The sequence below is a fragment of the Pan paniscus genome, chromosome 7 (genome assembly GCF_029289425.2).
Source record: "Pan paniscus chromosome 7, NHGRI_mPanPan1-v2.0_pri, whole genome shotgun sequence".
NCBI lineage: Eukaryota > Metazoa > Chordata > Mammalia > Primates > Hominidae > Pan > Pan paniscus.
Window position 1 is genome coordinate 124,676,745 of NC_073256.2, and position 13,969 is coordinate 124,690,713.

The window sequence follows — 13,969 nt, forward strand, 5'->3', positions numbered from 1 at the left end:
TGGAAATACACACCATCTTTGTTTAATCAAGTAATCTTTCATTTTACATAAAATTAATTTCTTTGTTTTCCCTTTGGGCACCCTGTTGGGCAGTTACGAATGCTGCACGGCCCTTGCCATTTGTTCAGGAGCTCATTTTATTCACAAAGACATTTCAGGTGTTTCGTGTGTGTTAATTTCCCATATATTTTTTTTCAGCCTGGCTAAAATATATTGGTTTTGTACAAAAGATTTCCCATACATGTGGGAAAGCTTAAGGGGCATCTTTTGTGCTCTGCTATGAGCAGACAAATATAATTTATTTCAGCAACAGCCATTAAAAATGGAATGAAAGTCCTTGGGCAATGCTGTAAACATAGAAAGCAGTTGCCAGATGTTTTTGAAAACTGACACATACACAAAACTCCACTTTGAAGTTTTAAGTAAATAAGTCCTGACTGTCACCACAAGTAGGTCACCTTGATTCTTACTGTTGTGGTGTAATATACTTAAAGAACAGTACTTGACTACCAGCCCTGGCTCTACATGGGCTTCTCCTCTGAATACAGGGCTTCACCGGTTATTAGGAGTGACACAAAACCAAGAGACAAAGTTGGAATGCTTGATATGAGTCATAAAGTACGTGGGTTTGTGTAGGATACCAGGCAAACTCTAAGGTGTGCCATACTTCTATGTTAAGCAATCTGACAGCAGAGCTGGGACTAGAACAGAGATGTCATGATTCCTGCTCCTTCTAAACCACCATGCCTGCCCTCTCGATGGTATACACCTGCTCCCAGATACTGGAGAGAAACCATCTCAATCTATAATTCCTAGCTCTAGAGAGATAGGTTGGATAATTAATTAGGATTAAGATTAGGTTTGTGCGTGTCTGTGTGTCCATGAGGCCTAAACAACTGGCAAAATCTCCCTTTAGAACCAAATTTCCACTTAAAATTATACCCAAAGTTCAAACTCACTATTCTAAAGGACGTCATCCCACTTGTGAAAATGGAACGTTCACACCTAAAAATAATTAAGATAATTAAGATACATGCAAACATATAATAAATACACAAGTTAAATGAGGTCTGACATTTGATATTACATTTGATAATTTGACTTATTCATAAATCCATTAAAAAGATGAGTAATTCTTTGCAGGTTACATATTAATATGACTCCTTAGCAGACATAACCCCACTCAGAATGTGAACACCCAAACCAGCACAAGCATGAGATTCCAGTGTACTTAAAGTTAGTTTTCAAGTTGATATCCTTTGGTTGATAATAAATTACGAGTTCCTATAGGAAGCTAAAAATGTTACTAGTTGTTTTTTTTTTTTTTTTCTTTTTTTTTTTGAGACAGAGTCTTGCTCTGTCGCCCAGGCTGGAGTGCAGCGGCACAATCTCAACTCACTGCAAGCTCCACCTCCCAGGTTTCTGCCATTCTCCTGCCTCAGCCTCCCGAGTAGCTGGGACTACAGGCGCCCACCACCACTCCTGGCTAATTTTTTTTTGTATTTTTAGTAGAGATGGGATTTCACTGTGTTAGCCAGGATGATCTCGATCTCCTGACCTCGCGATCCACCTGCCTCAGCCTCCCAAAGTGCTGGGACTACAGGCGTGAGCCACCACGCCTGGCCAAAATGTTACTAGTTTTAAAGATTCTTTGCAATTGACTTTTAGAAAATCTTATGCTAAAAATAAATATTTGTTTATACACATTTAAAGCTAAGTGTACAGTTGCAACATTCCCCAGATTTTACCTTCTTTTTCTCCCTTCTTACAGTATAAAAAATTTCATGAGGTCTTCACTCTATAGTTGATATGATGCATACATATTTAATGCTGTTAATAAAACATTTTTTCTTACTGTCTCTCAGAGTAATTATAGGTGTCATTTGGTTCAGTGTAAAGTACCATATCTTATCCGTGACTAATGTCTACTGTTCTGTTTTGTCCCTGGTTTAGAAAATATCTGTTGAATTTGACTTGAGTGTGGATGAGACCAGGAAATGACTTAGTTGAAAGTCTATTCAAACTATCTGTGCTTCTTCGCTTTAGCCAACCAGGCTATGAAAGCATAAGGGAAGAAGGATGGAGTTTGCTCATGGTAATATTGGAACATCAAGGAAACACTCTTTTTGTGGCCTTTTACCCCTGTAACTTCCAAGCCCAGCTGGAACCAGGAGATATCCCTTTTCAGATAGTTCATCTTGTTTCTGAAGTTAAAAACTCCAATTCCAAAAGAGAATTAACCACAAAATTTCAAATCTCCTCCGAAAGATGGGGTTTAGAAATAGTTCATGGGAGAGGTCAAGGACTATGTTATTTTTTATTTTGTTATCATTAATTTGGCTATCCACTATTCACAATTTTTTTTACAGAAATTATGACTATTCTAAAAGGCAGATAACACGCTCCATCAAAAAGGAGAAATATACCATTTCCAAAAATAAACAGTCAATTTTGCCTTAAGCCACTGGGTTTTATGAAAGGAAGTGCTAGATAGTGTGGTTCATTTTAAGGAAATTGTAAATGTTTGACATATAATTTTCTGTCAAGATAAAGCATTTCCCTCATTAAATGGAAACAAGTACTCACTGCAGTGTTCAGCAGATGACTTCCTGTATTTTTCTTTCTCTTTCTACCTAATCTTAAATTGTGCATTACAAGTAGTAAATGAAAAACCAAGTATTTTACCCAGTCAACGAAACTGATATATTCCATTTTTATCAATGTTTATATGACTGACATTCAAAAAGTTTTAATTTCCTCCCATCACTTGTGATGTTTTTAGAGTCATTCTTAACTCAAGGGACTTGCAGTTCAAACTATCTCATCCCTTACAGAATGATATAAACTTCATAAACTCAACAGACACAACATGGGAGGTAAATTCCTTTCAGATGGTAGAATTATTCTGAGAATCAAGCCAAATGACTCCTCAGCACTGAGAAGAAAGCAAATGCCTCATTTCCCCCTTTAAGAAGACTAGAGGACCCAAAATAATGATCAAATGTTCCATACCACTGCAATCAGCTTCTGGGAAAGACACTTTAGCTCAAATAGTGGTCACTTAAACATTTGTAGTATCAGCCATTATGTCTCCGTGATAATGTGAAATGATTCTTAAAAATGAACTTCATGAGAAGCTCCTATGAGTTGAAATTTGAACTTCTTACGAGATAATTAAGTATATAAACATGTTCATGTCTCTCAGTACTTATTTTTAAGTTTCCTCTACTCCGTGTGCCTCCCTACTTAAAGTTGTTATCTGTCCTTTCACATTCAAGTTTCTTGAATGCAGGTATATAATGATTTCTGTTCTTAACTTCCTCTCACTCATTTTAGTCTTTGAGATATGCAACTGAGCCGTGTAGCATACCAAACCTCTGCATACAGAAGGTTCTTTTTAAAAACTTGACTGTCATGCTTACTTGCCACTGAAAAGAACATCCTTCATAACTGTCCTTTTTTTTAAACCTTCCCAAAACACTGCTTACTACTGTTTTTCACGCTGTCTATATTTTTCTTTCAGTCTCTTTTTTTTAGCCTGTCCCTTAAAAACCTTCAAATTTTTCTGTCTTTGATTTTTACACTGTCATTTTTTCATACAATGCACTCATAACTTTGGTATGTAAATGCTCTCAAATTGTACACAAATGTGTGCTTGTATCCTTGCATTTTGGGGTTGGGGTAAGTGGAAAGGAAAAATAGCCGTTTGCATCTGGTTTCCTGATGGATCTGTGACCCCTACATGAATAAGAGCCATTGCTTTATATGCACTTTCTATGATTTTACCTCTTGTCTCCTCTGAGGACAAATCATTGTTCTCCTTCTAGAATCCGATTTATCTGCCTGCCAGACTCTGTCCCACAGGCAACTCAGTCAAAATATCCCAAACTAAAACTCACTATTTTTTCCCTTCCAATCTATTTCATCTCCCATGTTGCTGGTTTTAAAGAATGTGATCTATGCTCCCTCAGTTGTTTAACCTAGAAATGTGCAATTGGTATTAGATTAGACTTCTAGGAAGTCATTATTTCTTGCTGATTCTAATTTTTCTATTTTTACAAATTTCTTCCACTTACTTTTCCATTTACCCCTGTTTAATATGGACCTTACTATTTCTTTCCTAGAGATCACTTTGAAATTCTGACAAAAATCATCAACTCTACCCTGTCCAATATGGTGCAGCGTGTAATGTACAGTATACAGAACAAGACTCTGGGTTCAAATCTCAGCTTGCTCACTTGCTAGTAGTGTGATATTTAAGCATTATTCACCTCTCTGTGCTTAGCTTACCTTTCATATAGAGTTGGTAATAGAACCTATCATACAGTGTTGTTACCAGAATTAAATAAACTAATATATGCAAAGGTCTCAGAAGACTGGCTTGTGTTAAGTATTTGCTGATATTATAATAACGGTAAAAGCACCCATCTGGTCCCCTACTCCAGGCTTCTCAGCTTTACAGTATATTTTTCCTACATTGTCACTGGGGAGATTTTTGTAAAACACAAATATCACCATTATCATCATATATTGACAATGACTGCTCATTGATTTTAAAGAAAAAATGTGGCCTTTTTGGTCTCCCTCAGAGATCCTCTCTCTAAATTCATTTTAAGACTTAGGCTACAGCCCGCTCCCATGACTTCTGGAAAATATACATGCCGTTTGTACTCTCTGGTGTGTCCTTCACTTTCTTCATTTTTTAGACTTAACTATCATCTTCCCACTAGAACAAGCTTGCTTATATTTTAATCCTAGATCAATGATTTCCAGCTTTGTAGCTTTGGGCAAATTCTCAAATTCTCTGTAGAGGTTATAAAATTATGCTAGGCATGGTAACTCCCTCATGTTGCTGTTGTAAGGGCTAACACGTGGAAAGCCTAAGCAAACTAGAATCATAATAAGGATTCAGTAAAATCCCCAAGAAAACTCTAGAGATGCTGGATTCTGCCCTTATCCTTCTGTTCCTGCCATGATTTTAATATTTCTCTGTGAGCTTTGCTCGGGTCCAGGCACCCTAGGCTCACTTCTAGCAAATAATTCTGAAAAATATTTGTTTACTTTTTTCTCTCCTATCAAACCCTAGGTTCCTTAAAGCCACAGAATGAAATACATCTTTTCTTCTTCCCAGTAGTCTGAGCAATATTTGGCACATTATAGAAACTTACCAAATATTTGTTAAATAAAAATGAATAAATATCATTTCCCCAGAACAGAACAGTTGCTGCAGAACTGTTTTGAATGAATGGATACATTTATGAACCACATCCTGCTATAGCAGAAATGAGCTTCGAGCTGATTTGGGCAGTGTGAGACAATCAGACTATGTAAGTTTATAATACAGTCTAAATACTTTTTTTAAAAACTTTTTCTTTTCTTTTTTCCTTCCTTCCTTTTTTTACATGCTGTTAGTAATTAAATTCCCAATTATATATTTGCCACGTGTATGTTCAACATGAGATGACATTTTAATCACCACTGTACATAGATAACCAGTGAATTTATTTTTATTTTTATTTTTATTTTTTTGAGACAGAGTCTTACTCTGTTGCCCAGGCTGGAGTGCAGTGGCATGATCTCAGCTCACTGCAACCTTTGCCTCCTGGGTTCAAGCAATTCTCCTGCCTCAGCCTCCTGAGTAGCTGGGATTACAGGCATGTGCCACCATGCCCAGCTAATTTCTGTATTTTTAGTAGAGATGGGGTTTCACCATATTGGCCAAGCTGGTCTTGAACTTCTGACCTCAAGTGATCCACCCACTTTGGCCTCCCAAAGTTCTGGGATTACAGGCATGAGCCACCGTGCCTGGCCAACTAGTGGTTTTTTAATAGTCACAGTAACTGATTATTCTCCCCTGAAAGATTCCAAACCTTGTTTGTATGCCTTATTAATGTAAATTACTTAATTCCAGCAAATATTTAATTTTGGTAATTTTGAATTGCCAAAAACATGAAGCAATCGGCTGAGCTTTGACATTGTGATAATACTGAGGGCAATATTTCTTTAGTGGATAATGTTTCTAAGAATAAATGTGGCCCAATGTTTGCGGATGAAGGTTAGACAAAAATAAATGTGTTACTCAGAAGCCTTACAAAATGGATGCAATTCAGTTTGAATTGACTATTTGCCTAAGACACCATTATTGTCTATTAGGAATAAGAAGAGGAAAATTTGGTGAATTATTTCAGATAATGTGTTTATTAGTTGTCCTTCTTAAAAGTATCTCACAACATCAGATGTGTTAGTAGAAAAAGTGCTGTGAAACTAAACAAAAGCACTCTCTGAATGCAAAGATAGATTTACAGTTTCTGGATCAAACAAATGTTTGGGAAAAAAAGTACATGTCTAGCCAACACTTCCTAGGAATTCTTTATCATATAACTTTAATGCATTATAGGCATTTTAGAAGGCACTAAAATAAAGATAATTACAATTATTTTAATGTTGACTATGACTTAACACAGAAGCTATGCGTTTTATACTAACCTCTTTTAATATTTCAACATTTAAGAAATTAATTCATTTACTTGTTTATGTATGTATTTATTCTAGGCCCTCTATTTCTTTTTTAAATTTGAATTTTTTTTAATGACAAATAATAACTGTATATATTTTTGGAGTAAAACGTGATGTTTTGGTACATGTATACACTGCAGAATGATCAAGCTAATTAACATATCCATTACCTCACATACTCGTCATTTCTTTGTGGTGAGAACATTTACAATCCACTTTTTTGGCAATTTTGAACTACATAATTGACAAAAGTTGTATATATTTATGGTGTACTACATACCTACCGGGTAGATATTATGATCCCATTTTAGAGATCAGAAAATGGAGGCCAAAAAAGCTGCCTGGATGACTGTCAACACTCAAACACTCCGGGGCATTGTATTTAAACATTTTCTGCAGAGGAAGTTTTGCTTATAAAGCACATAATGAATGTACTTAACTGAATCTTGTCCATCGAAGGAGAAAGAAGAAACTAAAGTTTAATGAATCAACTGTGTCTTCAGCAATGGGATCTTCGCTTGTATATTGAGCATCTAATGTAATTCTTTCCCTATTGTGGTGAAATAGACAGAATTCTCCTGACTTTATACATGATGAGACAGCTTCCTTAAGGTTAAACTGGTTGCCAATGACAGGGGAAGCTCACTAACATTTTTTTAGTCTGGCCTTGCAGTATTATATTCAGGCTGTCTCCACAGATTAGTGGGTCAGATTGAAACCAGAAGACCTTTTAGGGTCAATTAAAATGTTTGGCTTTTTGGATGACGACACAGCTCGTGTTTTTTAAGATCTTGTAGAATACCTATATTTGAGCTTTAAAATGTACATTTTAGAATATTTGATGAGTTTATTCTGGTATGCTTATTTTGAAATATTTGCATATATAAATTTATAAGTAAAATATTTACATATAATCCTTCAATAAATAATAAATTTATATGATATATAAATTTTGGTCATAAAACAAAGAAAGGCTTTACCCATGTGTTTTAGAATTTGAATAAAAGTTCATTTTAATAACTGATATTCAATCTAGTATTATGCTATTAGCCATTTAAAATTTTAAATTCACCATAGCCAACGACTAAGGCTCCAGTGAAAATAAAGATATGCAGACAATGAAAATCTTCATAAAAACCTTATGAGAGCCATTTTTGTGTCTCTTATGAGTTCTAAAAGTAACTAAATATTTAGTTAGAACGCTTAACAGTAAGATTAAAGAAAAAAGAGATTAACGAGAAGCAAATAAAATCTATGGTCATGACAGCAGAGAACCTATTGGAAAATTAGGCAATTACCTTAAATTAAGATGGCAAATCCTGTAGTTAAATCAAGATTCATTTCAGAGTTTTGTCATTAAAAATAAAAGATATCTAGAGGCCTGGAATATTTAGACAAATTCAGTTTCTATGATTATTATTACTATTTTTTGGATATACTACATCATAGAACAGACACAGTTACTTTTTTCACTTCCTGAATGGCTATTAAGGGTACCATCTATCATGGCTATCCTCATTTTTCAAAAATGTTTCTTAAATTGAACAGATGTTTGCTTCCTTGATGTTGCACCCAAAGTTCAAACCTAGCCAGAATATTTACTTTTAAAGTCACACCCTCTTCCTCTAAAAGCTTAAAGACACATTTATTAGGCAAATACTCAGAAAAGAAGTTAAATTATGATAAGTACGCAGACATATGAGCTCTGTGAGAATCACTAGGGCTTGACATCCCTAAAATCATGAAATAAAAACCACTATTCCACTCCATGTGCTTTAAGTCTTAGGATGATAAGAAAAATGTGTTTTCAATCTTTCCCAAAATGTATTCAGCTCAATATGAGAATAGATATAACTTGTATTAATACTTAATTGTTAAATACTCATGAGTTCTATTAAAATTCTCTGGCAAAATACTACCATGCTTTCCTTCCAGTGGACTCTAACTCAAGATTTTGGCAGAGTCTGACTGATTAGCAGGCTTTTCCCTTCCCAACCACATTACTGAGCACACCCAAATGGAGCTCTGGGAACTCACTGTTTAAAAAATATTACTTTACAAAGCATATTAAAGGCTTATTTAGACTATCTAAAGGAGATATAACTCGAGGTAATGGAGTGTAATAGAGAAATATGAAATGTCTTTAAAACAAAATCACTTAATATGGAGTTATCTTCCCTATTCATAACTATAGATGAAAGCATGAAATTGAACAAATTTGTCACATAGCTCAAATCCACTTTTAAATTAAAGGAGCCTCCCCATGTGTACATTGCATATGCTCACTGAACCATTTCATGAATGGTCACATAAGCCACAGCTTAATAACAACAACTTGCAGATGTAAGTGGTATTCTCTTTCACTCATCACCATTTACAATTCCATCTTCATTCAGAGAAAGGCTGATTAGAGAAATACAGAAGATGACTTCAAGTTCCAAACTTTGAAGAGCTCTACTGAGGCTCACTAGAGGTTCTGCCTGAAGGAAACAGGTGCAAGCAGAGGCATTCATTCAATAATTGTTAGGTGGATGGATGGATAGACAGATGTATGCCTTCTAAAGAAATACAGGGTTGTAGATATTCCCAAAGGTTCAATGGCTCCAGACATTCTAGTGATATCAAAAATTTGTATCTCCACTGTCACAAAGATACCCCAGAATTAATGAACTTAAATACCCTGATTACATCTATCCTGCACAGGACTAAGCACAAGTGATCTTAATAAACATTTTTAATAACAATAATCCTGCCTCACTCATAATACTTGTTTCAAATAGTCTGTCTCCGTTTCTCTGCAACCCACAATTTCCTACCCCATTCCCTTTAAAAGGAAATAATAAATATTCATTTAAAAATGGAAATCCTCCTGAAACTCTCCCAGCACTATGAACTAATTTTTAACATTGGCTCATCTCTGTCCTATATATAGTTAAGTGTCTAACACCATAATACCAATTATTTATTCGCGACAGTATCACAGATTTTATCTAAGGTTAAAAGACAAAGAAGAAATTAGAAAGCTCTTTCAGAAAGACATTGTGGATTCACAAATTTAGGCTTATGAATACATTCTCTAGGTAGAAACATGAGAAAATTATCAACATAACTTCATAAATGATTCTAACCATAAAGTTCTTCTGCTATTTTTTACACAGCAATCAATGCACTGTAGAAAGCTATATTGAGTATTTACTTGATCAAAGGAAATAAAATATTAACAATACCAAAGTGAGGAAGACATTCTTACCACCTTCTTTAGTGCAAAGATTGACAAGGTTGTGGACTGTGTCCATCAGCTCCAGTTGCTGCTTCTGAAGGACACTGTTGTTGGTGGTAGCTCTGTTTAATTGCTTTTCCAGCTCCTGGATTATATATGTTTGACGAGTAACCAAGCCTTGAAGGTTCTCTTTCTCTTCCTTTAAGGTGTCCAACTCTTCCTTGTGTTTTCCTTCCATTTCTAAGATTTTATGTTCTAATAAACTACAAGGAAGTGAAAATAAAACTTAGATTTGAAAAAATGTTATACAAAAAAACCCTTATAATTCAATTGGTTCCTGAATTTATTTAAGATGAGAAATTTTACATTTCACTGTAAAAATATTTTTAAGTGAGAGACTTAAGAATATGTATTCTTCAGAATAGGAGTTACACATATAACATGTCAAATAAAAAATAAGTAAACCAGATATTGTCAGAGTAATGTTTGCTTTTAACTATGATTTAGTTTCTTGGTTTCCTTGGGTGTATCTTATATCCAAGGTAACTAACTTACACCCAAATAGCTATACTCTAAAGAAGTTATAGTATAACTTTCACTAAAGAAATGGGCCTAAGAGGAAACAGAATAGTTCAGGAAAAAAACAAACAACACATAGAAACTACTTTTTATTCACTTTGCTTCATTTATTTGGGGTTTTCAAAACGTTAACATTGACTAAATTTCACAATAGTTCTGTGGGATCAAGAATAGTATATTGACCATCTGCAAAATCAGAAATAAAGAGAAAAATATGAAATAATCAGAAACACAAAGATTTATGTACAATGACATTAAGAAAGAAAAAAATCTCTTATTTTGAAACTGTTGAAAATATTTTTAATCATTTTAAGGATATTAGAAAATGCTCAAAATATGTTAGGTGAAAAAAGAAAAAACAGCAACATACATTCTCAATCACACACACATACAAAAAGAAAACTATATTGACACAGAAACCACAGGAGCCAAAAGTGATCTATCTAAAGTCACAATGAATTCTTGTGATTTTTGATAACTGGTCCTGTATCATAACCACTAGCTTCCTTTATTTCTCAACTCAAGCTTCACGATGAGGCTTAATGACACTACAAGTTCCCACGTCGCTGTATAAATGGTAACAAAAGGAAGACTCCCTTTGGCTGATGGTATGGTCTTCTGAAAGGAGTTGGGATGCTTTGCTCAGAGTGTTGCAATCTTTAACTGAGGCTCTTCCTTCTCCCTGAGCTCTTTATAGGATATTCCCCTTGTATATTGCACATTAAAAATGATAGAGAAAGCAGAAGCATTTTTGGAGCCTACCAACTGACTGGAAATAAAAAGCATTAACATTTTATGGAGTGTCTAATATACTAGTTTTCCTCCGGGGAAAGGCTTACTCGGTTTTCTCAGTTCTGTTTTCAGAAGGTTCAACCCGTCCTTAGTTTACAAGGTGTTATTAAAATGCCACATACCAGAACGGGCACTTAATTTACCTTGGAGAAATACAGCACTGAATCATTCCTTTCAAAAAGGGGACACTAGGGAGTGTTTTAGATTCAATACTTAAATTATAAAATAGAGCATGTTTGAAGAGCCAAATCTTCCAACACCAGGTACTGGGGGACAAAGTGTAACATCTGATTGTCTTTTACACAGATTAAGAAGTGTGGGTCCAAGGCTTAAATGGCATAAAAGACTGTGAGGGAATTGAGAGAAGTCCATGTGGCAGAAGCTGTGCCATCCTGGTAGATGCCAGAAACCTTGTGGATGGATCAGCATGGTAGATGGTGATGATGATGTCAATCATACTAGTCATGATACCTCTCATTTATGACATGGTTGCTATGTGTCAGGTACTGTTTTTTTGTTTTGCTTTTTGTTGTTGTTGTTGTTTGTTTGTTTTAAGACAGAGTCTTGCTCTGTTGCCCAGGCTGGAGCACAGTGGCGTGATCTTGGCTCAATCTCTACTCACTGCAAGTTCCGCCTCCTGGGTTCACGCCATTCTCCTGCCTCAGCCTCCCGAGTAGTTGGGACTACAGGCGCCTGCCACCATGCCCAGCTAATTTTTTGTATTTTTAGTAGAGATGGGGTTTTGCCGTGTTGGCCAGGATGGTCTCGATCTCCTGACCTTGTGATCTGCCCGCCTCGGCCTCCCAAAGTGCTGGGATTACAGGCATGAGCCACCGTGCCCAGCCAGTGTCAGGTACTGTTTTAAGTGGTTGTTATGAGTTCAATTATGGCCTGCCCATGCTTGCCCCCCAGCCAAAAAAAAAAAAAATGTATATATATATATGTGTGTGTGTGTATATATATATATGTATATATATGTATATATGTATATGTATATATGTATATATATATATGTATATATGTATATATATGTGTGTGTGTGTGTGTGTGTGTTGAAGTCCCAACCTCCAGGAAGTCAAGAATGTGGCCTTATTTAGAAACAGATTCGTTGCAGATGTAATTAGTTAAGATGAGGTCATCCTGGAGGAGGATGAGCTTCTAATCCACTATGATTGGTGTCCTTATAAAAAGGGAAAATGTTGAGAGACAGATCAGATGTGCACACAGGGAAAAGGTTGTGTAAAGATTGGAGCACTGCTGCCTCAAGCCAAGGAACTACTGGCAGGTAGGAGAGAGGCCTGGAACCAAGTCTTCCCTAGGGCCTTCGGAGAGAGCCTAGCCCTGCAGGCACCTTGATCCTTGATCTGGGACTTTCAGCCTCCAGAATATTCAGAGAATACATTTCCATTGTTTAGAAGAAGAGGAAGAGGAAAAAGAAGTGTGGCCAGAACTACTCCTGGGCATTCCAAATCTTTGCCAACAAACTTGTACTCGAAGAATATGGCAGGAAAGCTGCCTGTGAAGTCAAGCCTGAAAAATACCTGAGGCTTCTAAGACTCTACTAATTTATAATACCTTTAGTAGTGTGCACACATTCACATAAGAAAGTTTCTCATTGAGACCCATTAGCAGAAACTGTGTGACTTCTGCAGTAGAAGTCCCATTTCTGTTTTGAATTGCTTTCATTCTACAAATACCAAGAGAGAAAGGAGCCCTGCCCTGCACCAATCATAAAGTAAACCCAATATAGATAGAGCTTGGGTACAGTAATATAGGGGAAACTGTGATGATCACTTATTTTTTAAAAATTCTTTTGGAAATGAAAAACTTAGGCAAGGTAAGCAGTGTAAGATGAAAACAACATCTGTAAGGGGTAGGTATGATTCATCTTCTTTTACCATGTTATTTTTCTTTGCCAGTAACTTTTTGTTGGAGAAGTTCGTGGTAAAACACAAACAAAAACAAAAAACTTCTCCATTATCTTTATTGGTTAAAAGTTTCATCCCACCTACTGGGGTAGGCGTCAAAGCAGATCTTCTCTGTGCCCATTAATTTTTGGCCTTTAGATCTGAGAATTAACCACGACCAGTGTCTTAGCTTATTCTCTGTTTACTTTTTATTTACTTTTCTTGCTAGTCCTGGGGTAATGATCAGAGGCAAGATGCCCATAATTTAGAGTTGTTAACTTATAAGAAAATTGCCTTTTAAATTCATAGGCATTATAGTCTACTAGTGAGAAAACTTAGCATTACCTATTAAACTGGCAAGCATGTAGATATCAAAATTTGAACGTTATAGTCATATAATACTGGATAAAAATTCTGAATTACCATTTTGTACTTGAAATAAGATGGGCACTGGCCTTTCAGTTTTCCTAATCAGTAGGTAACATTCTGGTTTGGAAAATATCATGCTATAGTTATAATTTGTATTTATTAGTTGCTAAGTGCCAATAATTCTGTAAAATATAAAATGACACTATTCTTACTCTAGGGTTTATTTTTAGAGAATAAAAACCTCAAATGAAAATGCAGAAGCTAAAAGAAACTTCTGTTTCAGACATAATACTTTTTTTTAAAATTTTTGCATCAGTGTTTTTCTGTTTATTTTTGATGTATTCCTTGTTCAAGCGGACATATGCGCAGAGATAGCTGCTATCTGAGATGTCAGTAAAGAAGGTGGGCTTGTTTGATTTGTTTTGTTTTTCAGGATAACTTGGAAAGAGCTGAGAATGGAAAGTAGATCAAAGAAGTCCTGGTACTAAAGGAAACAATTCTGGACACTGGCTTGTGGAAAAGATCTGCTTTTCTGAGTAAAAGGAATACATAATATGTATAATATATAATATAACGCACATTAGCA

At 35.5% G+C, this 13,969-nt stretch overlaps 1 protein-coding gene across 2 annotated transcripts in view; it reads right to left on the reverse strand.

The window, feature by feature from the left end:
* Window positions 1–13,969, reverse strand: part of ANGPT1 (angiopoietin 1) — a 245,602-nt gene that overhangs the window by 59,027 nt on the left and 172,606 nt on the right. The window contains exon 4 of one of the 2 annotated variants that reach the window (XM_034966483.4): window positions 9,770–9,999. In XM_034966483.4, coding sequence (XP_034822374.1) covers window positions 9,770–9,999 — 230 coding nt within the window. Of the gene's footprint in view, window positions 1–9,766; window positions 10,000–13,969 lie in introns of both variants that reach the window. The other variant, XM_034966482.4, reaches the window with a different exon arrangement.